At 39.7% G+C, this 27,514-nt stretch overlaps 1 protein-coding gene across 7 annotated transcripts in view; it reads left to right on the plus strand.

Annotated features, from left to right (window-relative positions):
• NCAM1 (neural cell adhesion molecule 1) overlaps positions 1-27,514 on the plus strand; it is a 353,077-nt gene that overhangs the window by 285,621 nt on the left and 39,942 nt on the right. For all 7 annotated transcript variants that reach the window (XM_073656983.1, XM_073656982.1, XM_073656984.1 and 4 more), the window contains 2 exons: positions 13,304-13,428; positions 24,033-24,213. In XM_073656983.1, coding sequence (XP_073513084.1) covers positions 13,304-13,428; positions 24,033-24,213 — 306 coding nt within the window. The remainder of the gene's footprint in view (positions 1-13,303; positions 13,429-24,032; positions 24,214-27,514) is intronic.

A 27,514-nucleotide genomic window follows, 5' to 3' on the forward strand; every position in this document is an offset into this window, starting at 1 on the left:
CAATCAAGATGGTTTGGGGTGAGCTGGACCGCAGAGTGAAGGCAAAAGGGCCAACAAGTGCTAAGCATCTCTGGGAACTCCTTCAAGATTGTTGGAAGACCATTTCCGGTGACTACCTCTTGAAGCTCATCAAGAGAATGCCAAGAGTGTGCAAAGCAGTCATCAAAGCAAAAGGTGGCTGCTTTGAAGAACCTAGAATATAAGACATATTTTCAGTTGTTTCACACTTTTTTGTTAAGTATATAATTCCACATGTGTTAATTCATAGTTTTGATGCCTTCAGTGTGAATGTACAATTTTCATAGTCATGAAAATACAGAAAAATCTTTAAATGAGAAGGTGTGTCCAAACTTTTGGTCTGTACTGTACATGAAAGAATGAATGGGGCCATGTATCGTAAGATTTTGAGTGTAAACCTCCTTCCATCAGCAAGGGCATTGAAGATGAAACGTGGCTGGGTCTTTCAGCATGCCAGTGATCCCAAGCACACCGCCAGGGCAACGAAGGAGTGGCTTCGTAAGAAGCATTTCAAGGTCCTGGAGTGGCCTAGCCAGTCTCCAGATCTAAATCCTATAGAAAACCTTTGGAGGGAGTTGAAAGTCCGTGTTCCCCAGCGACAGCCCCAAAACATCACTGCTCTAGAGGAGATCTGCATGGAGGAATGGACCAACATACCAGCAACAGTGTGTGCCAACCTTGTGAAGACTTACAGAAAATGTTTGACCTCTGTCATTGCCAACAAAGGATATATAACAAAGTATTGAGATGAACTTTTGTAATTGACCAAATGCTTATTTTCCATCAAAATTTGAAAACAATTTCTTTCCATGTCAGGAAATGTGATTTTCAGGATTTGTTTTCTCATTTTGTCTCTCATAGTTGGGGTCTACCTATGATGTCAAGTACAGGCCTCTTTGATCTTTTTAAGTGGGAAAACTTGCACAATTGGTGGCTGACTAGATGAGCGCTCCTGAGTTTTCTATCAGAGAGCCGGACTCCTCTGTACCCTCCAATCTCCGCCGGCAGCTACTAGGTGGAGGAGCTAAGGAAATCTAATGGATGGATCCTTCTGTCCCTCCAAGATCTGTTGGCAGAGAGTCAGGAGACACCATAGACTTTAAACGTTATACAGATGGTGGTCGGTTTATTTTATGAGGTTTGGTTTGGGAAACTCGTTTGGTTTTTGTTGCTGTGGTGCATGCTGGAATTAACAAACTGCAACAGCCGACTGAAAAAAGAATATCAATGTAAAAAAAAAGCTATATCTAGTAGACAACAAATAAAAATGCACACAGACTTTCTGGTAGTCTAGAAGTGCTAGTTACCCTTTTCCGTCATGCTCTACTCTTCAGCGGCTTAGCGGGCTTCATAATGAGGCCACCACAGTGTAAGTAGTACATTTTGCATGAGGTTTCTGTGCAACCTTGGTGTGAAAATGTGGATCCGGCATCTGCGGCTCATTGTGATTGATCTTATCTGCATGAGAGTGAAGATACGGTTGCCCATAACTGCAAATCATATAATTTACTGCCTCCTAAAGCCATAAATATACAGTGAAGGGCAAGAGGGTAGCAATGTTTTGAACTTTTGACTTACAGACTCCATATCTCACCATCCACTACTGCTTGGAATGTAAGACTCCCATCATTTTATAGACAATCATCTTGGCTATCTCATACATAAATTTGACTTACACCTATTTAGCATATGATTAGTTATGCAGATTCTCGTCATGTCATTGCATTGTTACTGTTTTGCTCCTGATGGTGGAAAAATCTTTTTCTTCCTGTGTACTACAAATTACAACATGTTCTCACATTCCCTAATAGCTCAGTGTGTTATTAGGTTAATTCCCAAGGGAAAGAACACTGGTTCGAATAGAGAAGCAGCCATGAAGAAGATTTACCAAGAAAAGAGAAACAGCATCATCCAGGTCATCGATAGCTGTCTCTCGGCCAAGAAAATTGCCAAACTGAATCATGTTTGTGCCATGACAGGTGGAAGAATACGAAATTTAAGTCCATCCATTCAAAAGCCAAGAGGTGGACATACAGGCAAAATATCGGAGTCAACAAGTCGGCTCATCACAAGGTCTATCAGTTCTGGCAATGCAGTGGAGGTGGCTCATATGCTTCATAATAGTGAGATCACAGATGTCCATGCAAGGACCGCGCAATGCACATTACACAAGTCTGGAATGGTGGCCCGAAAAAAGGTGAAGAAGCCTTGACTTCAATATTGCCATAAGGAGTGTCTGCTCGATTTTTCAAAAAAGTACGAAAAGTGGACAGTAGAAGATTGGAAACGGGTGATTTGGAGCGATGAGACAAAAGTCAATAGACTGGGCTTTAATGGGTGCGAATGAGTCTGGAAAAAACAAGGGAAAAGGGGCTAATGGATCGGGACATTGAAGGAACTGTCAAGTTTGGTGAAGGAAACCTGATGATATGGGGTTGTTTCACAGCCAAAGGTGTTGGATACTTGACCAGGATCGATGGTGGTGTCAATGCTGAGCTATATGAGTATTCTACAAGACAAGTTACTTCGTACACTCGAGTACTATGGGTATAATAAGGACGATATAGTGTTCCAGCAGGATGACGACCCGAAGCATAATTCGAGATTGGCGAAGAAATGGCTCAATGACAATGAAGTAGAGGTGCTGGATTGGCCCCCGCAGTCCCCAGATCTCAACCGAAATGAACACTTGTGGGTAGAGTTGAAGAAAAATCTGTATACATACCCAAGTGAGTCGACCAGTATGCACCAACTTTGGGAACATGTATAAGAGACCCGGTCGAGACATGCGTGAATCTGATTGAGAGCATGCTCAGACGTAGGATTCAGGCAGTGTTGAAAGCCAAAAGTGGATTTCCAAAATACTAACAAAATAATAAAAAATTTAAATTTAGATTTTTAGGAGCAAAACAGTTAACAATACAGTGACATGACAAGAATCTGCATAACTAATCATATGCTAAATAGTTGCAAGTCAAATTTATGTATGAGATAGCCAAGATGATTGTCTATAAAATGATGGTAGTCTCACGTTAGAAGCAGTAGTGGATGGTGAGATATGGAGCCTGAAAGCCAAAAGTTCAAAACATTGTTACCCTTTTGCTCGTACTGTATGCTCTCAAGTCTCTTCCCAGTGGAAAAAAGATAAAGTACTGCAAGTAAAAAGTCTAATTTTACTCCTATTACAAAAATCACGAGAGAGAAGTTTTACATGCATGTGAACAGAGCCCAAAAAATGTGTCCAGTTTGTCACATGTACTCGGATTTTATATTTTTGCTCACCTTTTTTTGCTTGTCACATGGACCTTAATATAGAACTAATGGAAATCTAAGGTATTTTTCTCGTGTATGTTAGTTTCATCCATTTTGTGGAAAGAAAACCCTATTGAATTGTATGGCTAGCTATTAATGGAGTTTTACAGTTTTAGAAAAGTCAATCTAAATGTTTCCTTTAATGTAAAATAAATGCCAGATCGTACTTACATTCCCCTGACTGACACCACTCCCATCTTTGTGTTTTGGCTGCAACTGTGACGTTACGTTGACATCACATATCACCACTGCAGCCAATCACTAAGCTCAATGGCTCTGCGGGTTTAGATGGCACAAGCTACTGAGCTCAGTGATTAGCTGCAGCAGTGATGTGAGCTATCGACCTGACATTACCGCTACAGCCAAATCCAGAGACCGAAGCAGCTGAGGGAAAAGGGTGAGTGCTATCTGACTGTGTTTTTTTACATTTTAGACAAAGTTTGGGGTCAACCGCTTTAAAATATGAAAACATTTGTATTTGATGAGTATTAGATAAGTATGTCATCAGCAATTGATCCACATCACATCCATTTGCACAGTGGTTGTTTCATGTAGTTCAATTGCTTGCCAATAAGGCATCACATCAATATAATGCTAATATAATATGCAATTTAATCTTTTATATATATATAAGACGTAATGCTGTGCACGTGTGAAAAAGGATAGAAATATTTCGCCTTAAAACTTAGAGGTTTTAGCTTTTTCACTGTTTGAGCCTGATGAAGGGCTAATTCTCCAAAACGTTGCCCCAGTTGTTTACACTGGCGCCTTTCTTATACTTTGTAATTCAAACAAGTCTGTGCTTCCAAATAATTCTGTTTAATACGGTGATTAGGCAGTGTACACGCTAATTAGAAAAAAAAAACTAAAGGGTTCGGGTATTGCTTCATAAAAATACACATAAAATAAGTAAATCTTAGATAGTTTTAAATATTATTAGCAGCATGTGGTGAAGTTAGTTGGATTAATTATTGGAGGAGCCAGCATGTCCATGTTTTCCACGGACGGCTCTTCGATTTTTAAGGAGTGTAGTGCATAATTTTTCCTGTGGGGGCCATGTAGGATAAGTGGCCTTTTGCTGCTTAGTTCTCCAACAAATCACAGCTCTGACAGACTAAGTATGGTCTAGGGCCAACATGTTATTATTGGTTATGAGCGCAAGTGCTCATTACTTGAGTTTGCCGAGGGTGCTCGGGTATGCGCCGAGTATCGCAGGTGCTCGAGTGAGATGTTCGCGTCCCCTCAGCCGCTTTTTTCGCGGCTGTTAGACAGTCACAAAACATGGGGGGATTGCCCATGTTTGTGAGGTGATGTTCTCACTTTGTTTGACGTACACCCCAGCAAATGTTCCCGATGTATGCCTGCAAAGTATCCCACTGTTTGGACATACAATGGGATACTTCACCTCTAGGGTAGTCTACTTTGCTATCCCACTTTGCTATGTTTCAATATACCAACCTGAGGAGACCAGAAGAACATTTTTTTGGTTTCTTTTGGGTTACTGGAACCTTGTAGATATGCTTAGTGTGTGCGTTAAAAGCCATCTACAGGTGTACAAACTAACCGGAGGGTCTTACTTCAACAGCATGTCTTCTTCATCCTGGCATTTTCAACCATCTTCTCATTGTATCACTCCATTGACATCTAATTTAGAGAACTTCACATTTTCTTGGGCCCAGTGAACTGTTCCTGGATTACCATTTTTCATTCCCTTCGCCATCCAGTGCCAATGTGAAAAAATATAAACTGTGTTCTCTTTTATACCCTTCTGTGACTTTATTGCAGCTTAAGTCATTTATTGCCAATTAAATCCAGCTCAACAGGGAAAAAAATTCACCTAAAGTGCCTAGAAACACTGTGCTATGATTTTCTTTAAGCAATGTTTGATGCAAGTTTACAAGAAAGACAATGGGAGAATATTTGTGCAACCATTACCGATCCAAAGAGCTTACAATTAAACCAGTCTTTTCTTCTACAGGTTTAATCTTCCTTCCACAAGTCTAACAATTGATTCTAGTTGTAATGGATTTCCACCTATTCTCTTCCACTGTTCACATGTTTTATCTTTCAGCTCTTTTTGCAAAGCTGGGTCTCCTAAATGTGTCAGCAGAAATAATCATGTCCTACTGTGATTGTAATTAACCAAATAATGCATTTTTTTCCCTGCCTAAATGTATCGAAATGAAGTGCTTACCATTTCTAGCTGTAATTTTATATGTTTCCAGCTTTTTGTCACCTAATGTTTTATGTTACCTTCCTTTATTTAGCCCTTAAATGTTTCTCCCCTTCTCTCATCGTTTACGTTCTTTTTATATTTTTCATGTGACCTCCCTCCACTTTCCTTTCAACCAATCATGTGCGTGCTATCATGTGAATTGTCATGTGACTTGCATGGTGCTGCTGATGTCCTCCTCGCTGGTGAACAGAAGGTAAAATTCTTTGTTCTGGTTGGTTTTGCGGCATAGTCGGGAGCACTTTTCTTTTTAGGAAAAAGATGTTTCTAGGCTCCTTCCCACACAAAGCATAGATACAAAATAAAGAGTATACACTCTGGTAAACGTTTTACATTGCATTAAGGTAACATTCACTGAATAAATTAACAAGAAGGGTGAGATGCTAATTTAATAGGTAGCATATGATAAGCAGCAAGCAATTTAGCCCTTTGTGGACCAATTCAAGTACAAATTGATTTCAAATTCATATACACAATAGCAAAATGTGTCCATTATATTCAAACTATATGCTCGAAATATGTAATCTCATCTGATTATTTAAAGCAGTTACAAATAGACAATGGAGCATTTCACCACCTTTTAGCAAATATAGTTCTTATGCTGTATGAGTTAAAAATGCTAAAGGAGTCCTTTTTCAGTTTCTTAAATGAAATATTACTTAAATCATTACATTGAAAATTAGGGAACAGATTGGACCCCATTGCGGTTCCTAAAAAATAATACATATGATCTAAATATGTTGTATTTAGAGATACACATTATTATTAAGGACTTTTCAGATGTTCAGGAGCAGTATTTCAAAAAGCATATTGCTCAAAGAACTGCATTTCTCCTTTTAGTTGCATCACTAATCCAAATAATAAAGCAGTGCTACTAACATGTACATGTAAAACATTCCTCCCCATTGGACAGAGGCCTTAAGAGAACAAAGAACAAAGAAAGCACCTGCTCTGTTTGGTTTGTCTTTACCTTTACTATTAGCTGAGTTATTCTAGTTCAGTGCTGTCAGACTTGCAGCCAATACATAGTCCATTCTATGGTATTTGTATTTCCCTTACCACTTATATGGAGGAATCGTGGTTTCTTCCATGATTTACAACTGAAGGTGATTATCGAAATATTTTAAATAAATTTGATCAGAAGATCATTAGTGAATCACCTTCTCAAAAACTTTAACAATAATTGCAATTGTACCTGTATGTGTGGGCTGAAAGTAACTACAATTCCCGGTAGTGATTCTCTAAAAATAAGTACAGTAAACAAAGTGGAAAACAAGGGTTGGAAGATGACCCACGACTGTCCTTATAGAAATGTAAGTACAGATGTTGCCTATAGCAGCAATCAAGGTTAAACTGATCTACAAGCTCTGTATTTGCATCCCCTCCAGTTTAGCCACCAAATGTAAGTTTCAAAATTAGGGAACTACCCTGCTGCTTGATCTTAGTCTACTGTTCGGCCAATATTAAATGGCTGCTAATTAAAAATGGAAGCCAAATCCTTATATTTTATAGACTTTTTATTTTGAGATGGCAGTAGCCTTCATTCAACTTTTCCCCAAAATATACTTTCTTTTTATTAGGACTTTTTTGGGTTTCAGGCTCTAAATACAAGAATTCTATCCAAGAATCAGGAGGTTATTATGGGTTGTTTAATTCAGTGTATACAAAAATAGCAACAAAAAAAAAGATAGCAAAGCTTTTCACTTTATTAAAGTTGCATGAAGGCACAAAAAGAAAACAGAAGTAAATGAAAGCTGTATAAAACACCGAACTGGGATAATGAAAGCCATGCTGTTTCGTTCCTTTATTCCTAATGCATGATGCATGAAGTTGCATGCCGCCTGCCTATCAGTGCTAATCGGTGCTTGTCTGTAAAACCTGCGTGCATGTTTTGACACCATTTATTTCCAGTCACCAGAATTTCTCAACGACCTGTCAAATACATCTCCTTCACTTAACCACGTCTCCTTGTAACGATGTTCTTTCCCTCAGTGACTATGCCAGATGTATTTTCAAGTGACTAATTTTCCACTCTCTCCTCACTAATCCTCTTTTCTTATTAGCCGCATTCATCACTAACCCCTGCATTTTTTTAGTTTGCTCTTTTTCCGTTTACAGATCAGTCATTTATTTCTTTATGCTTTTTTGTTTTAGTCTTATACTTTTCTTTTTGTTTCTTAAAATTGGCAGGTCCCGTTCGTTGAGTAATCGCCATGTTGAGGGCAGTGTAAATTTATTTTTCGTCTCTCTCCATGATAAAAAAAAAAATTACCACTCTTCTTCAGTTCCCGGGAATGGAACACTAAAGCGCCTAAGCGACCACTTATGAAATGGGAGTTTATAAGAATTATGAGTTTAATCCGTGTAAGAAACAGTGGATTATCCACTAAGGCTCTTATCAATATTTAAGGACCATTTAGCTGCTTGTTTGCTTTACAAAGTAAACACTTCAAAAGGGGAACATTTATAAAGGAACTATTAAGGAAATATATTTTCACTTACCAATTTGGCTAAACGGGATAGAGGCCGAACTTATTAAAGAAGCAACATTTAAGTTTGTGTTGAGTATCGTAGACATTGACTTTAATTGCTTGGGTAAAGAATATTTATACCGTGTTAGCCAGTAGATAGAACAATATTGGAATCTGAGAGTCCTCAGTGGTTGATACCTTTTAATGGCTAACTGAAAAGATGGTAAACATAGCAAGCTGTCTCGAAAGCTTGCTATGTTTACCATCTTTTCAGTTAGCCATTAAAAGGTATCAACCACTGAGGACTCTCAGATTCCAATATTGTTTTAATTGCTTGGACATTTTAGGAAAAAAATAATAATCCAGACATTCTGCCTAATTTTAGTATGAGATATGAGTATAAATGTTTCTTATTGGATACAATTATCATAAGAATACGAAGAGCATGGACAGAAAACAATACAGACAATTAATATAGACTATTCCGAACCCCATTTGATATCTTTATCATTGAGTAGATGCAGTGACTCAGCTAAATATTATTTATACCTCATACTTTAGGTGTACAAAATTACACTAATTGAATGATTTTGGATTTCTTCTTTTATTTTGAAGATTCTGTGCTTTGTCTGCACTCTTGCTTATGCAACTTCAAGTTCAGAGCTCAGTTGCATTCTTCCTTATGGAGCTTCAAGTTCAGAGCTCAGTGGGTGTTCCCTGTGAACCAGCCCTCACTCACTTTCTGGTTACAGGTTTTTTTTGTTTTTTTTTTACTTAAAGGTATTTGTGCCAAGTTTGTAAGCCATTCCCTATAACTGAGCTCTTCAGAGCCCCGTTCTGTGTGCAGAATTATTAGGCAAATGCGTATTTTGATCACATGATACTTTTTATACATGTTGTCACACTCCAAGTTGCATAGGCTTGAGAGCCAACTACCAATTAAGTAAATCTGATGATGTGCATCTCTGTAATGAGGAGGGGTGTTGACTAATTACATCAACACCCTATATAAGGTGTGCTTAATTGTTAGGCAACTTCCTTTCCTTTGGCAAAATGGGTCAGAAGAGAGATTTGACGGGCTCTGAAAAGTCCAAAATTGTGAGATGTCTTGCAGAGGGATGCAGCAGTCTTGAAATTTCCAAACTTTTGAAGCGTGATCACCGAACAATCAAGTATTTCATGGCAAATAGCCAACAGGGTCTCAAGAAGCGTGTTGGCCAAAAAAGGCGCAAAATAACTGCCCATGATTTGTGGAAAATCAAGCGTGAAGCTGCCAAGATGCCATTCGCCACCAGTTTTGCCATATTTCAGAGCTGCAATGTTACTGGAGTATCAAAAAGCACAAGGTGTGCGATACTCAGGGACATGGCCAAGGTAAGGAAGGCTGAAAAACGACCACCTTTGAACAAGAAACATAAGATAAAACGTCAAGAATGGGCCAAGAAATATCTTAAGACTGATTTTTCAAAGGTTTTATGGACTGATGAAATGAGAGTGACTCTTGATGGGCCAGATGCATGGGCCAGAGGATGGATCAGTAAAGGGCAGAGAGTTCCACTCCGACTCAGACGTTAGCAAGGTGGAGGTGGGGTACTGGTATGGGCTGGTGTCATCAAAGATGAACTTGTGGGACCTTTTCGGGTTGAGGATGGAGTGAAGCTCAACTCCCAGACCTACTGCCAGTTTCTGGAAGACAACTTCTTCAAGCAGTGGTACAGGAAGAAGTCGGTATCGTTCAAGAAAAACATGATTTTCATGCAGGACAATGCTCCATCACATGCATCCAGCTACTCCACAGCGTGGCTGGCCAGTAAAGGTCTAAAAGAAGAAAAAATAATGACATGGCCCCCTTGTTCACCTGATCTGAACCCCATAAAGAACCTGTGGTCCATCATAAAATGTGAGATCTACAGGGAGGGAAAACAGTACACCCCTCGGAACAGTGTCTGGGATGCTGTGATGGCTGCTACACGCAATGTTGATCGAAAACAGATCAAGCAACTGACAGAATCTATGGATGGAAGGCTGTTGAGTATCATCATAAAGAAAGGTGGCTATATTGATCACTAATTATTTTGGTTTTTGTTTTTGCATGTCAGAAATGTTTATTTCTAAATTTTGTGCACTGATATTGGTTTGCCTGGTGAAAATAAACAAGTGAGATTGGATTATATTTGTTTTTTATTAAGTTGCCTAACAATTCTGCACAGTAATAGTTACCTGCTCAAACAGATATCCTCCTAAGATAGCCAAATATAAAAAAAAACCCTCTCCAACTTCCAAAAATATTAAGCTTGGATATTTATGAGTCTTTTGGGTTGATTGAGAACATAGTTGTTGATCAATAATAAAAATAATCCTCTAAAATACAACTTGCCTAATAATTCTGCACACAGTGTAAACTTTTTCATTGCCTGCAATTTTTTTTTTTGCAATTTGGTTTCATTAAAACATTTAAACTGTTTTGTTTTTTTTACGGGCTGCCGAATGAGTTAAATGAGAATGAGTCATTGAGCTCATTCTGACCTTGTAACTCTGATGTACGATGAAAAATTATTACAATTTTGTGGTACCGTATTAGGGAAGAGTCAGATGGCGATATAAGGGTGCTTTCACATAGCGTTCTATGTCCCCATCGGGGCATATGTCCTAAAATTCCCCACAAAATGGGGTCCGGATGTATGCTCTGACAGGGCCATAGACCGCAATGGTGATAGAAGAGAGAACGCAGACCGAACTCACGCACTGCCATGCACTTTTTCGGGAGTGTACGCCCACAGGAGGCGGACACTCAGACGTAGGCTGCTGCGTCTGAGTGTCCACCTCTTGTGGGCGTACACTTCCGAAAAAAGTGCACGGCAGAGCGCGCGTTCAGTATGCGTTCATTCTGCCGTCACCATTGCGGTCTATGGCCCTTTTAGAGCATACATCCGGACCCCATTTTGCGGGGAATTTTAGGACGTATGGCCCGACAGGGACACAGAACGCTATGTAAAAAGCACCTTTACTTGGACAGAGATCCCAATGCAATGCTCGGACTGGCCGTCGGCTCTCTCGAACCAAGCATGACAGTTGCATAGAAATACATACCGAGCCGACTGCCAGTCGTTGCATTGCGTTACGATCCTTGTCCAAGTTATACGGCCACCTGACTCTTCCCATAGTCTAAAAAATTCTATGGAAATTCCTTTATGGCCCAAAAAGACAAAAGTATTCTAAGAGCGATACCTTTATTGGCTAACCAGAAAAATTATATTTGCAAGCTTTTAGAGCACAGAGGCGCCTTCATCAGGATATTTACAAATGATTTACTGAAACAAGATGGTGCGATACTGGCATAGTACTGCTGGAAACTAGTGGCTGAAAGCTCACGAGCAGGAACAGCAAGCGGTATCAGAAGTTCTTGGATAAAGCAAAGGAGTTGTAGGAAACAATCCGTAGATGAATGAGAACAGTCTGGGGAAGAATGTTCTGGAACTGGAGACTGAAACTAGGCTAACAGCTAGACACAATACTCAAGCAATGAGTGAGAGATTCATGTGGCATTAAGTAGGCTCAAACAGGAAACAAGATGGATTCCGGAGGTTCAGAATCTGCCGTATTAGTAAAGGGCTATTGCAGAACACAACAGCAACCTCCAGTGGTAAGGAGTGGAATTGCACCACAATTATTAAGGTGAACATTAGCAGCCACTAGTGGTCAAACTGGACAACAGGAATTCTGACACAAGAGCACAACATTTAACAGATATTACAACAGGACTTTTTTAGAATCACTCTTAGAATTCTTTTTTCTGTTTGGGCATAAAAGTATTTCCATAACTCTCTTTCTGAACTCTTAGATCACATCAAAGTTGAGCTAAACTTTGATGTGATCCCGAAAAACAGAGATAAAAAAAGTTACAAACTCCCCATCAGAACAAACTTACTGATGGATTCTCAATTAACTCATTCTGCAGCCAACAATGTGCATGAAAATACTAAATGCAGCCTGCTAAACTAGTGGCACACCTCATCCACGCTGTATCAGGATGTAAGCAAGCGAAGCTAAAGGAGGAAAGGGACTACTTGGAAATGAAATAAAAATCACAGTTTGTTATGTAGGCAGTAAAAAAATATTATTAGCCTGATATATATGCACTTAAGTAAAAAAAGAAACATTGCCCATATCCATATAGCCTGCGTGCTTTTGTCCATTTCCATCACCTTCTCCCACATTGATATGATTTTGCAGGCTGTGATTTTGTAGTAAAATGTAGCAGGGATTATATACCATGCTGTGTGTGAGTAAGACTAACCTGCTATGAATGTACTGTACCCAGGAGTAGGTCAGCGGGGAAGGTTTGCAAAGAGATTGAAAAGTTGCTTTTTTATTTTTTTCAAAATTGTTACAATTTTGCTGAGCAGAAAAAAAAAATATGCCAGAAAATCATGATAAAAATAATGAAAAACTCATAGAATAATGTTTTTTATTTATCAGTAACTTCTAATTTTGTCTTCTGGGATAATACACCTACTCAGTGAGCAAGATATTAATGACTTAGCGTGATTTTACTCTTTTTTACATATATATATATATATATATATATATATTTTGCAAATGTTGGTAACCATATCTCATTCTGCAAATAGCCTTCTTTTTTGACTGTGAAAAAGAAATTTTCCTGGCCTTTCTTGTGTATTGAAACATAGGGTTTAGTAGCTGTGCCCTGGTCAAAGGGGTAAAGTATATCCTTGTGAAGAGTGACATGCCAGTGTAAAAAGACTTATAGGCCATGCAAAGTCTCCTTATGTCAAGCATGTCACTCTCCACAAAAAGAGACGTTACTTCTTAGACCAAATCATATCTCATGCTTGGCACTGGGGAGAGGCAACAACCCGAAACACATGTCTGCAAATTGAGATTCTGGTTTGGCTTTTATCCAAAGTCATGTGACAAGGCTCGTTAATGAGTCGATATTGACTTTTAGGATTGCGACGTCCCATAGGTGGCGCTAGAGTTCAAGTCCTCTTCCACTCTTTAGAGACAATTTGCATAATGGTCATTAGTAGTACATTACATTACTAGAGTATTTGCAATTTTTTTCCCTATTTATGTAATTAGTTGGCTTGTTTTGATTCTGTAAGTATAAGGACTGCAATAGTCATCGCACATACATTCGCTTTATTGCTAGCACCGGTCTGTGTATAAAAGACACCGGTTTTCCTCTATTAGTTATTCTGGTTGTGTCAACCGTCATTTAACCGTGAGGAACACTGATTCTTTCCAGGAGAACCAAGTGCTCCAAAGCTGACAGGCCGTGTTGGAGAAGATGGAAATTCAATCAAAGTCACCCTTATCAAGCAAGACGATGGTGGCTCTCCGATCCGCCATTACCTGGTCCGCTACAGAGCTGTAAGTACACCTTAAATTGCCTTTTTTGTTTGTTTGTTTTTATACTTTGCACTTTTTATGGCCAATGTTCCAATTTATGGTTTTAATGGATTAAAGTAGAGTCATCTTAGGCGTCAATTTTTGAAAATGGACTGTTCTCCCAGTTCTACCTGTTCCTGTCTCCAAGCACCAAGTCGGAGCTTGTATTGGAAAGATGGGCATTGTGTCCCAGATGTCTTGTCCAGAAATTTGAGTATGGCATCTCATACAGCGGGTGAAATAAGTATTGAACACGCCACCAATTTTCTAAGTATATATATTTCTAATTGTGCTATAGACTTGAAATTCTCACCAGATGTTGGTAACAACCCATCCAATCCACACAGGCAAATAAATCAGACCATAGATGTCCATAAATTAAGTTATGTGTTATGAAGCAAGAGAGGTGCAAAAAGCCCTGGAAAGTCATGATACTAGCTGAAATCTATCAGTATTTGGAAAGCAATCCTGCCACTTAGTGAAAAATAATATCAGCTGGTTCAACTGATGGCCTATAAAAAGGTGTCTCATTACTAAGGTGCCACACAAGAAACATCTCATGTGAGGCAAGCAAGGGGGAAGGGGAGAAGTGAATATAATGAGGGTGGAGAGGGGGGTGGGGATAGTACAGTTAGATCGTTAGAGAAGAATAGGATGCTAAATAACCCCAAAGTTTTATCTTGCATGCTGACCAACGCAAGAAGCCTGACCAATAAGGCGGATGAGCTGCAGGCGCTTATATCGGAGGAGAGGTATGACATCGTAGGTATAACAGAGACTTGGCTAGACGATAGCTACGACTGGGCGGTAAATTTAACAGATTATAGTTTATTTAGAAGGGACCGGAAACAGGGGAAGGGCGGAGGAGTCTGCTTATATGTAAAGTCACGTCTAAAGCCCAGACTAAGGGAAGATATAGGAGAGGGAGAAGAGGGGGTCGAGTCCATGTGGGTAGAGATAGAGGGGGCAAAAAATAATAATAAAATATTACTGGGGGTCTGCTATAAGCCACCCAATATAACAGAGGAGAATGAGAAACTGCTATTAGGACAAATAGACAAAGTAGCAAAACATAATGAGGTGATTGTAATGGGGGATTTCAACTACCCGGATATTGACTGGGAAACAGAAACCTGTAGATCGCAGAAAGGAAAAAGGTTCTTGACAAATATCAAGGATAATTATCTCTCCCAACTAGTGCAGGAACCAACGAGAGGGAAGGCCGTGTTGGACTTAATATTGACTAATAGGCCTGATAGAATAACTGAGGTACAGATAGGGGGGCACCTAGGTAATAGTGATCATAATATTATCAATTTCAAAATGCCCTTCAGTAGGGTTATCAATAAGGGAACAACTAAAACATTAAACTTTAGGAGGGCGAAGTTTGATCAGCTGAAAGAAAACCTTCAACTTATAGACTGGGACAAAGTTCTTAATCAAGGAAATACGAATAGTAAATGGGAAACCTTCAAAAGAATTCTGAATACTCTGTGCGAGAGGTATATACCGTATGGGAATAAAAGGGCCAGAAATAAGAGGAAACCAATATGATTGAACAAGAACGTAAAAGGGGCGTTAAATAGCAAAAAAGAGGCATTCAAGAGATTAAAACAGGAAAACAGCAAGGAGGCACTAATGTGTTACAAGGAAAAAACGAGAACCTGCAAAAAACAAATAAAAATAGCAAAGGAGGAAACAGAGAGACGTATTGCTAGGGAAAGTAGATCAAATCCCAAACTGTTCTTTACGTATATAAATAGTAAAAGGATTAAATCGAATAATATTGGACCGATAAAAAGTGATGAAGGCAAAATCATAGAGAAAGATGAGGATAAAGCTAATCTATTAAATAAATTTTTTTCGTCAACTTTCACAAAGGAAAAAGAACTAACAGGCGAAATGAGAAGTGACAAGCTTAATCCTCCACTAAGTATGACAAATCTAACCCAAGTTGGGGTACAGAAACGCCTCAGTAACATTAAAATAACCAAATCACCAGGACCTGATGGCATACACCCACGGGTACTAAGGGAACTAAGTAATGTGATAGACAGACCCTTATATCTTATATTTAAGGACTCTGTTGAGACTGGGTCTGTGCCACTTGATTGGCGACAGGCGAATGTAGTGCCAATATTCAAAAAGGGAGCGAAAAGTGACGCCGGAAACTATCGTCCGGTGAGTCTGACGTCCGTTGTGGGCAAAATTTTTGAAAGCTTTATTAATGAGGCAATTACGGAGCATCTTGATGCTAATAATCTTTTAATCCCGAACCAACATGGATTCATGAGGAATCGCTCCTGCCAAACTAACCTGATTGACTTCTACGAGGAGGTTAGCTCTCGAGTAGATCAGGGGGAACCAGTGGATGTCGTGCATCTCGACTTCTCAAAAGCGTTCGATAGCGTGCCACATAATAGGTTGGCATACAAAATGAGAATGATGGGGCTGGGGGAAAATGTCTGCAAGTGGGTAGCTAACTGGCTAAAGGATAGAAGGCAGAGGGTGGTTATAAATGGAATATACTCAGATTGGGTAAGCGTCACTAGTGGGGTACCACAGGGGTCTGTACTAGGCCCAATGTTATTTAATATCTTTATTAACGACATAGTCAACGGGATAAATAGTAAAATATCAATATTTGCAGATGACACAAAGTTATGTAAAACAATTAATACAAAAGAGGACAGTGCAGACCTACAGAGGGATTTGGATAAGCTGGGTAGGTGGAGCATTAAATGGCAAATGAGGTTTAACGAGGAGAAATGTAAGGTCATACATATGGGAAGGAAAAATGGAAGTCACCAGTACTCACTGAATGGGAAATCATTGGGGAATTCAGAGATGGAGAAGGACTTGGGCATCTTGATTGATAGCAAACTAAATTGGAGTGCCCAAAGTCAGACGGCTGCTGCTGTAAGGGCAAACAGGGTAATGGGATGTATCAGAAGAGGTATAGCTGCAAAGGAGGAGAACATTGTTCTTCCACTGTACAAAGCACTGGTCAGACCACACTTGGAATACTGTGCTCAGTTATGGGCCCCAATATATAGAAAGGATATAAATGAGCTTGAAAAGGTACAAAGGAGGGCAACAAAATTAATAATGGGAATGGAGGGACTGCAATACCCAGAGAGGTTGGCAAAACTACGACTATTCAGCCTGGAAAAGAGAAGGTTGAGGGGGGACATAATAAATGTGTACAAATATGTTAGGGGACAGTATAGAGACCTTGGCCGGGATTTGTTCAAAAGGAGGGATATTACGGTAACAAGAGGGCATTCACTAAGACTGGAAGAGAAAAGGTTTCAGCACCAGCATAGGAAGGGGTTCTTTACGGTAAGAGCAGTGAGAATATGGAATTCACTGAGTGAGGAGACGGTAATGTCGGATTCACTAAACCAGTTCAAGCGGGGACTGGATGCATTTCTAGATACCAGGCAGATTTCAGCATATACTTAAAAATAGAATAAAATAGTAGGTTGATACAGGGATTTATTCTGACTGCTGGTTTCAGAGTCGGGAGGGAATTTTTCCTCAGGTGAAGATTGGCTAAATCATTTGGGGTTTTTGCCCTCCTCTGGATCAACTTTAGCAATTACAGAACTAACAGGTCGAACTTGATGGACGCAAGTCTTTATTCGGCTTTACTAACTATGTATATGTATTTACTAACTATGTATCTCATGATGGGTAAAACCAGTGAGCTGTCTCAAGACTTTCGCAACCTGATTGTTATAAAACATACTGATGGTATTGGTTACAGAACAATTTCTAAACTACTGAAGGGGCCATAATTCGGAAGTGGAAAGAACATAATTTCACTATAAACCAGCCATGACCAGGTGTCTGCGCAAGATTTCAGACAGAAAAGTGAAAAGAATTATCAAAAGAGTTGTCCAAGAGCCAAGGACCACCTGTGGAGAGATACAGAAAGACCTTGAATAAGCAGGAACAATGGTTTCAAAGAAAATAATAAGTAATGCAGTAAACCTCCATGGCCTATACAGTGGGTATGGAAAGTATTCAGACCCCTTTAAAATTTTCACTCTTTGTTTCATTGTAGCCATTTGGTAAATTCTAAAAAATTCTTTTTTTTTCTCATTAAAGTACACTCTGCACCCCATCTTGACTGAAAAAAAACAGAAATGTAGAAATTTTCGCAAATTTATTAAAACAGAAAAACTGAAATATCACATGGTCATAAGTATTCAGACCCTTTGCTCAGTATTGAGTAGAAGCATCCTTTTGAGCTAGTACAGCCATGAGTCTTCCAGTTTTTCACACCTGGATTTGGGGATTCTCTGCCATTCTTCCTTGCAGATCCTCTCCAGTTCCGTCAGGTTGGATGGTGAATGTTGGTGGACAGGCATTTTCAGGTCTCTCCAGAGATGATCAATTGGGTTTAGGTCAGGGCTCTGGCTGGGCCAGTCAAGAAAGGTCACAGAGTTGTTCTGCTACTCCTTTATTATTTTAGCTGTGTGCTTAGGGTCATTGTCTTGTTGGAAGGTCAACCTTCGGCCAAGTCTGAGGTCCAGAGCTCTCTGAAAGAGGTTTTCATCCAGGATATCTCTGTATTTGGCCGCATTCATGTTTCCTTCAATTGCAACCAGTCGTCCTGTCCCTGCAGCTGAAAAACACCTCCATAGCATGATGCTGCCACCACGTTTCACTGTTGGGATTGTATTGGGCAGGTGATGAACACTGCCTGGTTTTCTCCACAAATACCGCTTAGAATTATCACCAAAAAGTTCTATCTTCGTCTCATCAGACCAGAGAATCTTATTTCTCATAGTCTGGCAGTCCTTCATGTGTTTTTGAGCAAACTCTATGCGGGCTTTCATATGTCTTGCACTGAGGAGAGTCTTTCGTCGGGCCACTGTGCCATAAAGGCCCGACTGGTGGAGGGCTGCAGTGATAGTTGACTTTGTGGAACTTTCTCCCATCTCCCTACTGCATCTCTGGAGCTCAGACACAGTGATCTTGGGGCTCTTCTTTACCTCTCTCACCAAGGCTCTTCTCCCACGATTGCTTAGTTTGGCTAGACGGCCAGGTCTAGGAAGACTTCTGGTGGTCCCAAACTTCTTCCATTTAAGGATTATGTAGGCCACTGTGCTCTTAGCAACCTTGAGTAATGCAGAAATTCTTTTGTAACCTTGGCCAAATCTGTGCCCTGCCACAATTCTGTCTCTGAGCTACTTGGGCAGTTCCTTAGAGCTTATGATTCTCATTTGGTCTGACATGCACTGTGAGCTGTGAGGTCTTATATAGACAGGTGTGTGCCTTTCCAAATCAAGTCCTATCAGTTTAATTAAACACAGCTGGACTCCAATGAAGGAGTAGAACCATCTCAAGGAGGATCACAAGGAAATGGACAGCATGTGACTTAAATATGAGTGTCTGTGCAAAGGGTCTGAATATTTATGACCATGTAATATTTCAGTTTTTCTTTTTTAATAAATTTGCAAAAATTTCTGCATTTCTGTTTTTTTCAGTCAAGATGGGGTGCAGAGTGTACATTAATGAGAAAAAAATGAACTTTTTAGAATATACCAAATGGCTGCAATGAAACAAAGAGTGAAAATTTTAAAGGTGTCTGAATACTTTCCGTACCCACTGTATGTATGCTCACCATGCAAGACTCCATTGCTGAACAGCAAGCATGTTCAAGCGCGTTTAAAGTTTACTCAACAGCATTTAAACAAGCCTGTGAAATACTGGGAGAATATAGGCTGGTCAGATGAGACCAAAATTGAATTCTTTGGATGTCATAATACACACCATGTATGTTAAAACACCATACCGACAGTGAAGTTTGGAGGTGGGAACATCATGGTGTGGGGCTGTTTTTCAGCATTCCATACTAGCGGACTTAATGAACAAATGTATCAAGAAATTCTTGATAAAAATCTGCTGCCATCTACCAGAATACTGAAAATGAAACAAGGGCAGACATTTTAGCAAGATAATGTTCCCAAACATACAGCCAGGGAAACTGTCGATTTAGTTTCAGAGAAAGAAAATAAATCTTCCGTAATGGCCGAGCCAATCACCAGACCTGAATCCAATATAAAATGTACAAATGGAACTAAAGATCAGAGTTCACAGAAGGAGCCCACAGAGTCTTCAAGATTTGAAGAGTAATTGTGTGGAAGAATGGTCCAAAATCACATTTGAGCAAAGCATGCGACTAGTTTCTCGATACAGGAGGCGTCTTGAAGCGTCATCACCAACAAAGGCATTTGCACAAAGTATTAAGTATATTTCAGTAAGGGTGTTCAATACTTTTACCCTGTCATCTCATTATTATACATAACTTAATTTATGGACATCTATGGTTTTATTTCTTTGCCTGTGTGGATTGGATGGGTTGGTATCAACATCTGGTGAGAATTTCATGTGAAAAGCATCATTAGAAATATATTTACTTAATAAATTGGTGACATGTTCAAAACCTATAACCTATTTCACCCACTGTATCTGCGAGCATCTTACATATAATACTCCGGTCATGTATTCATTAGGAACTTCCATCATCCATCATTTTTGATTGCATGGCTAGGCACAGTTTTTGGCACTTATACATTGGACCCCTTAAAGTCAGTCAGTGAGCACTAGGATCCATCTAAAACCTGATTCTTAATAAATTCTGTAACAAAGCCTAAGTCATATGTATACCTTATGGTTTCATACAAGCTCTGAGATTCATATTTAGGTGGTTTTCATGGTTTTACATCTTCATATACAGTGGCATGTAAAAGTTTGGGCACCCCTGGTCAAAAGTACTGTTATTGTGAACAATTCAGCAAGTTGAAGATAAAATGGTCTCTAAAAGGCCTAAAGTTAAAGATGACACATTTCCTTTGTATTTAGGCAAAAAAAAATATTGTAATTTTTTTAGTTTTTAAAAATTACAAAAAGGAAAATTGACCGATGCAAAAGTTTGGGCACCCTTGATGAATTGTGTGCTCAGATAACTTTGACCAAGGTAGGTTTCAGACCTTAATTGACCTGTAAGGCTATGTTCACATGTTGTGTTTTTGATGCTTTTTTTTCTGCAGCAAAACCTGCTCTTTTGGCAGTAAAGAATCTGCGTCAAAAAAGCAGGTTTTCCTGAGATTCAATAACCTGATTCAACTTCCTCAGGTTTTGGCACCAAAAAACGCAGCAAACTTGATACCTAGGTTTTTTTCAGCGATTTTTCACTACCCATTTCTTACAATGGGTGAAACACACTGAAAGAAGTGACGTGCTGCATTTTGCAAAAAATAAGCAATTGTACAAAATACTGAGGACAAAAAAATGAAAATGGTGGAGGCCCACAAAACAAGAGAAGGCTATCAGAAGATAGCAAAGCTTTTTCAAGTTGCCCTTTCCTCAGTTCAAAATGTAATTAAGAAATGGCAGTTACCAGGAACAGTGGAGGTCAAAATAAGGTCTGGACGACCAAGAAAAATTTGAGTGAGAGCTGCTCATAGGATTGCTGGAGAGCCAAATCTGATGCCCCTTTTGACTGCAGGAGACCTTCAGAAAGATTTAGCAGACTCTGGATTTGTGGTACATTGTTCTACTGTTCAGAGACATCTGCACAAATATGGCCTTCAACGAAGAGTCATCTGAAGAAAACCTCTCCTACGTCCTCACCATAAATTCAGCATTAGAAGTATGCAAAAGATCATTTAAACAAGCCTGATACAATTTGGAAACAAGTCCTGTGGACCGATGAGGTTAAAATAGATCTCTTTGGCCACAATGATCAAAGGTATGTGTGGAGAAAAAAGGGCACAGAATTTCTGGAAAAGAACATCTCGCCAACCATTAAACATGAGGGTGGATCCATCATGCTTTGGGGTTGTCTTGCAGCCAATGGCATGGAGAACATTTCACGGGTAGAGGGAAGAATGAATTCAATGAAATTTCAACAAATTCTTGATGCAAGCATAATGCCATCTTCAAAAAAACTTGAAGATGAAAAAAGGATGGCTTCTACAATTGGATAATGATCCTAAACACACATCAAAATCCACAATAGATGACCTCAAAAGGCACAAGCTGAAGGTTTACAATAGCCTTCACAGTCCCCTGATCTGAACATCATTGAAAATCTGTGGCTAGACCTCAAAATAGCAGTAAATGCAAGACGGCCCAGGAATCTCACAGACCAGGAAAAATTTTCCAGGAAACAATGGTTGAAAATCCCTCAAACAAGAATTGAAAGACTCTTGGCTGGCTACAAAAAGCGTTTACAAGCTGTGATACTTTCAAAAGGGGGCGCTACTAGGTACTAACCATGCAGGGTGCCCAAACTTTTGCATTGGCCCATTTTCCTTTTTGTAATTTTTAAAATGTAAAATATTACAATTATTTTTTTTTGCCTAAAATACAAAGGATACTTGTCATCTTTAACTTTAGCCCTTTTAGAGTTCATTTCAGCTTCAACTTGCTTAACTGCTCACAATAACAGTCATTTTGACCAGGGGTGCACAAACTTTTACGTTCCACTGTACTAATGCGCTTGCAATGCACCACAGAGCTATTTTTGTGCACCTTGTATCCCAGTTAAGGATCACCAAGATTAAGGGCCAGTCTATATGTATGGTCTCTACGAAGAACATAAAACCCAAAAACCGTTCTGTCTACAGATGAGTCTTTGGTTTAGCTGAGATAATTTGCACGTTATTTATGGCATGGAATACGAGTCTCTTCACTGAGAGCCAATAACTCTCCTATAGCGTGACAGTAATACCTAGAACATGTATAACCGCGACTCAAAGAGCAACTGGTAGAGAAGGGCATTCTCAGTTAAAGGGGCTGACCAGTGCCACTGGGTTACAAATGTAAATTAATGAAACTTATAATACACTCTAATTGTGCAATATATATGGTTGTCATCATACCGGTCCTGTGGTCCAGATAGCTCCGCTACCACTGTTGTCTCCATCGAGGTAAAGCTCTTCCTCCCCTCCCTGTCTTGGTGGCAAGGTGAAGGATTCTGGCTGTATTAGCTAAGCCAGCCTCCTTTTGTAAGCCATTTAGGGTCATTTCGTGTCAAGTGAACCAATGAATATTACCACTATTTTTAATTCTTTTGAGAATTTGTTCTTTGGTAATACTGTGTTAGAAGGATGCAAAATGTAAAGAAAAAATAGTTCCATAAATTTTAGGGGTTTTTTTAAATTAATTTTCAAAGTTGCGAAAAAATGAGAATTTCTGTGTTGCATTCCTTTACGTTTCTCCTCATAACTCAGGCAAAAAACAAGATGGAGAAATGGGAAAAACACCATTCAACTCAGAACAGTACAAGCTTTCAACAGATATGTCACAAGAGTATATGCAATGACCTTTAACTGATAAAAAAAAGAGGGCTAGTTTGACTAACCAACTGAGGCAGACATCCTGCCTCCTTCATCGCGTCACTGATGCGGGAAGTAGAAGGCTGCTTTCTTCCTGCGTAGGGATGATATATGAAGTGAAGCTTCCACAGGAATCCGAACCACCAAAAATATTTCAAAATTAGAATATATTAATTTAATTAAAGTGATCCTCTGCCCAAACACTGAAAAATTATTACTTTTGCCATATATCATCTCTTTACCTGGTGCCCTGTGTTTGCCTCTCATTGCCTATCCAATCCGATCCTCCTGCATCTAAGATGACTGCCGCAGTGGCATAGGGTGCACAATATTAAGTCTGAACCACGTTTCCCCTATCTTTCCTGTTCTGTGGTTCAGACTTACCACTGCTCCCTATGCCTCTGAGGGGGCCATCTTGCATAAAGGAGGACCGGAACACCAGTCTTAGTAGAGGGGGCCAGTGGGAGGCAAACATAGGGCACTAGGTAGCAAGACGATGTATGGCACCAAGTAGCGAGACAATACATGGCAAATGTAGTCAACTACTTTATGTAATTGTTCATTCTTTCTGGAAATTCATGGTATATTTCTCTTCAGTTAGATCATGAGATCACATGGTAACTCCCTGTGAATTATATGGCATTATGTTCTCTGAAAGCGGTCACCATCTCAGTCACCAGAAATTTTTGCATGATGAAATTTCATGGATTGCACCACTTCAACTCTCCGCAGATTGAGACAGAAGTTCTTATCAAAGATAATGATGATGACTGCACATCTCCTTTCACACATTTATAAACTAGGAGATCACAGTTGAGCCTCCTTTTGTTGTATGCTTAAAATCTCTTAACTTATTTAGAATAGATAATCACAGATGGTATTGACTCTAGCTGGTAATGTAATTATGGGCTCATACAACATGGGATTTATAGTAGTGCATAAAGGAACAACTTTCAGAATGAAAGCTCAGAATCAAGACAGAGGCTGAAGGAAAGAAAGCAGGAGGTTGAACTATATGGAATTAAGTGCACTGTATATAAGAAAAGTTCAGAGTTTAATAGACAGTCAGGTGGGGCTGCAGTTATAAAAGAAAAAGCCTGGAGTGTTTCTTTGCTTTTGAAAAATACCTTTTCTTGTCATCGAGCAGTGTGATGAGCACATGTCAAAAAATACATAGGTGCAGTTGTTAATAAGGTAAACTTTGCAGTCTAATTATTAAACTTTCCCTAGAAAAATTCCATGGACTGGAAACCCGAAATGAAGATCGCATCAGACAGCGACCACGTCATGCTCCGCTCACTAGACTGGAACTCCGAGTACGAGGTGGTGGTAGTAGCTGAGAACCAACAAGGGAAGTCCAAGGCCACTCCGTACTACTTCAAAACCACCACAAAGCCCACAGTCATTCCAGGTACGTCTTCTCTCGTATTGCCTCTCCTCTCTGCTTAACCATTAACGCAAGATCGCTGCTTCCTAGCTAACGTGCTTGACCGTGGCCTCCTCCCCTCTGACCAGCTGCTTGCTTATAACCAACCACCATAACTGGTCTTTGCATGCACAGCTTGTGTTGTGCCTGGACCGTGTCTTGATGCCGTGGGCTGAGCGTGAATACGTGGCAGACATTTCTACGGAGTGACCATAAATTGCTTGTGGGTCCGGTTGAAGTTTCTGTGATATAGAATATAAATTCTGCATCTTTTGAAATTCTTTTCTTATTTTTTATACAATATTCGATATAGGGGGCACTGTACAGCTGCTAAGGTATTCTAGACAGTTTTACACAGCTTGCTCTTGATAACACATAGGGGTCCAATAATGCGTCGTCCGCCTGGAATTACGTAAATAGGTTAGAACTTTGGTTAGAACCTCTGTTATTCCTCAAGTATAAAGAAAGAAAAAAAACTTTGGAGAATCTTTTCTCAGACCTGGGTTATCATTACTCATTGTGACTCTTCTCTTTTACTGCCGACAGTATTAATATGTGTAGGACACATTCTGTTATTAAGAAAAATGGTAACACCCAGCTGTCAACTTATTCTCTCTTGCGGCACATTGCGGTGTTTTTAGAAAAAGTAATGTTTTTTATGGTGAATACAAGTATTTGCTAAAACAGACAGCTCCTATTTAAAGTGTTTCTCTGGCTGTATGATCCATCCTGAGAATAAATGAGCAATATCAAATCAATGGGGATCCGACACCTGGCACCACCAGCTCCGGCAGCAGATGGATGTAAACATTGAACGTGGTTGCACATGTAGCGGCTGTTGCTGAGTACTGCAGATCAGTTCGTATTCCTAGTGCAGGTGTCAGACCCTCACTGATCTGATATTGATGACATATATTTTATGGAGATGTCCATCAATACAATATGACTGGACAATCCCTTTTAATTTTGTCTTTTTTGTGAGTCTCCCCGGGACTCGAACCAACAACCTCTATAATTGCAGGCAGGAGCTAAAGCTAATGAGCCACAGGTGCTGGTAGACAATCCAGGACGAAAGCAGTCTGTTTGTCGTATTGTTTTGTTTTACATTTACAATGAAAAGTTTTTCTGGTTGGAAAGTTGAGAAATATAATTGTAAAGCCCCGGGTGTCCTATCATTCACCCCCTCATATGTAAGAGACAACTGAGTATCTTATTAATTGAGTATTGAGCCATATTTATGCTTGTTAATGGTTTGGTACTACCATGTATACCAGGTGAGCCAGTCCTTCTGTACTTGGTGCTTGTATTTCCCAGAGACCCCCTGCATGGCGTGTTCTTCTACTTTAGAAATATTCTGTACAGTTCAGAAGTTTTTTTTTTCTGAAGTCCATGTGGAATATACGACTTTCTTACTAATTTTAGGGATATCGGGCTATATGATGACGTGGGTTATACGGCAGCTAACACATAGTTTGGATTGAATTATCTTCTTTACTTTGACTTTATGGAACACACTTTTGGAGATTTCTAATTTTACAGACACAATTTTCCAGCACCTAGAGCATAGCAAGGGTTAACGGCCTCAGGAAATCCTTCAAAGGGTTGTCCTACTAATAACATTAATAATCTATCCATAGGAATTTTTGGGGGGGGATCCGGCAGCTGAAACCCCCACTTATCCAGAAAACAGGGAGCCGAAAGAGCCGTGTGTGAATTAAGCATTAGTGAGCATGTGCGACCACCACCCTAATAGACAATTTTGGAGCAACGGTCGCACATGCTCAATAATGCATGCTTCACATAGTGGACTCCAGACTTCCAATTCCCATCAGTTGGGGTCCTAGAGGTGGGACCCCAAAAATTATACATTTACCACTCGAGGTGAGTAAATAAATTCCCATAGCCCTAGTGCAGCTGTCAGTCTTCCATTGCTACTGGACAGAAACCTTGTGAACCACCTCCTACCTGCCGGCATCCCCAGCTACTCTTTTGCCCGTGCTTCAGGCACCATGAATCTCCTTTTAGGTTCCCTTCAATGGTGTAACTCCTTTAATGAAGATGGACTAGGACAGGAATAAGAGAAGGTCTCATCAGCCATTGAGGAAGGTTGTGGTGGCCTCACTCTAGCAGAAAGTAGTGCCAATTATGCCCATTGGACTTTTTCTTAGATGCCCACCAGGACAGATGAGCCCTTCCTTAAAGTGCATCTGGCAGCATATCTTTACATATGGAAGTAGTAGTAAGGCTCTATAGGTGCCTTACCCACAATAAAAATGATCCCTTTTTTTGTAGGGATCCGATGTGCCAGTCATGAGAAAAGTAGTCATATGCAAATGAGGCTGGAAGTTCACTGGGGGTGTGTCAATGCATTTGGATGAAGCAAAAAGACACGCCCCCAGTTCACTTCCATTCTAATTTCCATATGACTTCTATGCTAGACTTCTCACGACTGGCACATCGGATCGCTACAAAAAAGGCATAATTTTCGTTGGGGTACAAACACCTCTAAAGCCATACCACTACTTCCATGTGTAAAAACGTGCAGCTAGGTTCCCTTTAACCCATTATATCCAGAGATGTATGGTATGAAATGTGAAACAAAAACATTTGTATAACGAATGCCTTTACAACATTCAAGAAGGGTTAAGGGTGGGCTGACCTGGCCGATGGACCAGAGTCCCAGGAATCGATCCGCCCATCCCCTGTTGACATCTGTACGTTTTTTTGCTAAACTTTCTCTTTACGATTATGTGTTTGGGGTTTTTTTTAGTTTGTTTTTACGATAAAAAAGGGGATTTTGGTATTTCATTTTATTGCTTTGCTGTTTTTTGTTTTTGAGAATCTGTTGAGTTTGTTTTCTGGGGTTTGTGCGCACGACGTGTTTTAGATGACAGCATTCCCGCTGAGCTTTTCAAGCAGAAGACTCTTCAGGAATATGCCGAAGTCTTTTAGGTCGTTTTTTTTTTTTTACAGCCGATGTTTTTCCTTTTTTACTTGTATGCATAAAATAGCGAGAATGGCCAGGTCATTTCTTCTAACTTCTGTTTAGCTGTGGATACCTGAAGTGGTTAAAAGAAGCTCAAAAGCCTGAACATATGCAGAACAAATGGTTTTTAGATTGCTGTGCATTATGTTAACTTTTTAGATGAGCGGAACCACCTGAAAAAGATGTTGTTTGCACATACAAGTCCCAGCTGGTAGTGGACACATATTATAGTTTGGGCCACTTGGCATCAACATGCTGCAGGGTTAATAGTTATGGACATAGCATATTGGTGGCTTCTAC

The sequence above is a fragment of the Phyllobates terribilis genome, unplaced genomic scaffold (genome assembly GCF_046119375.1).
Source record: "Phyllobates terribilis strain yellow unplaced genomic scaffold, ASM4611937v1 Scaffold_12__6_contigs__length_324123572, whole genome shotgun sequence".
Taxonomy (NCBI): domain Eukaryota; kingdom Metazoa; phylum Chordata; class Amphibia; order Anura; family Dendrobatidae; genus Phyllobates; species Phyllobates terribilis.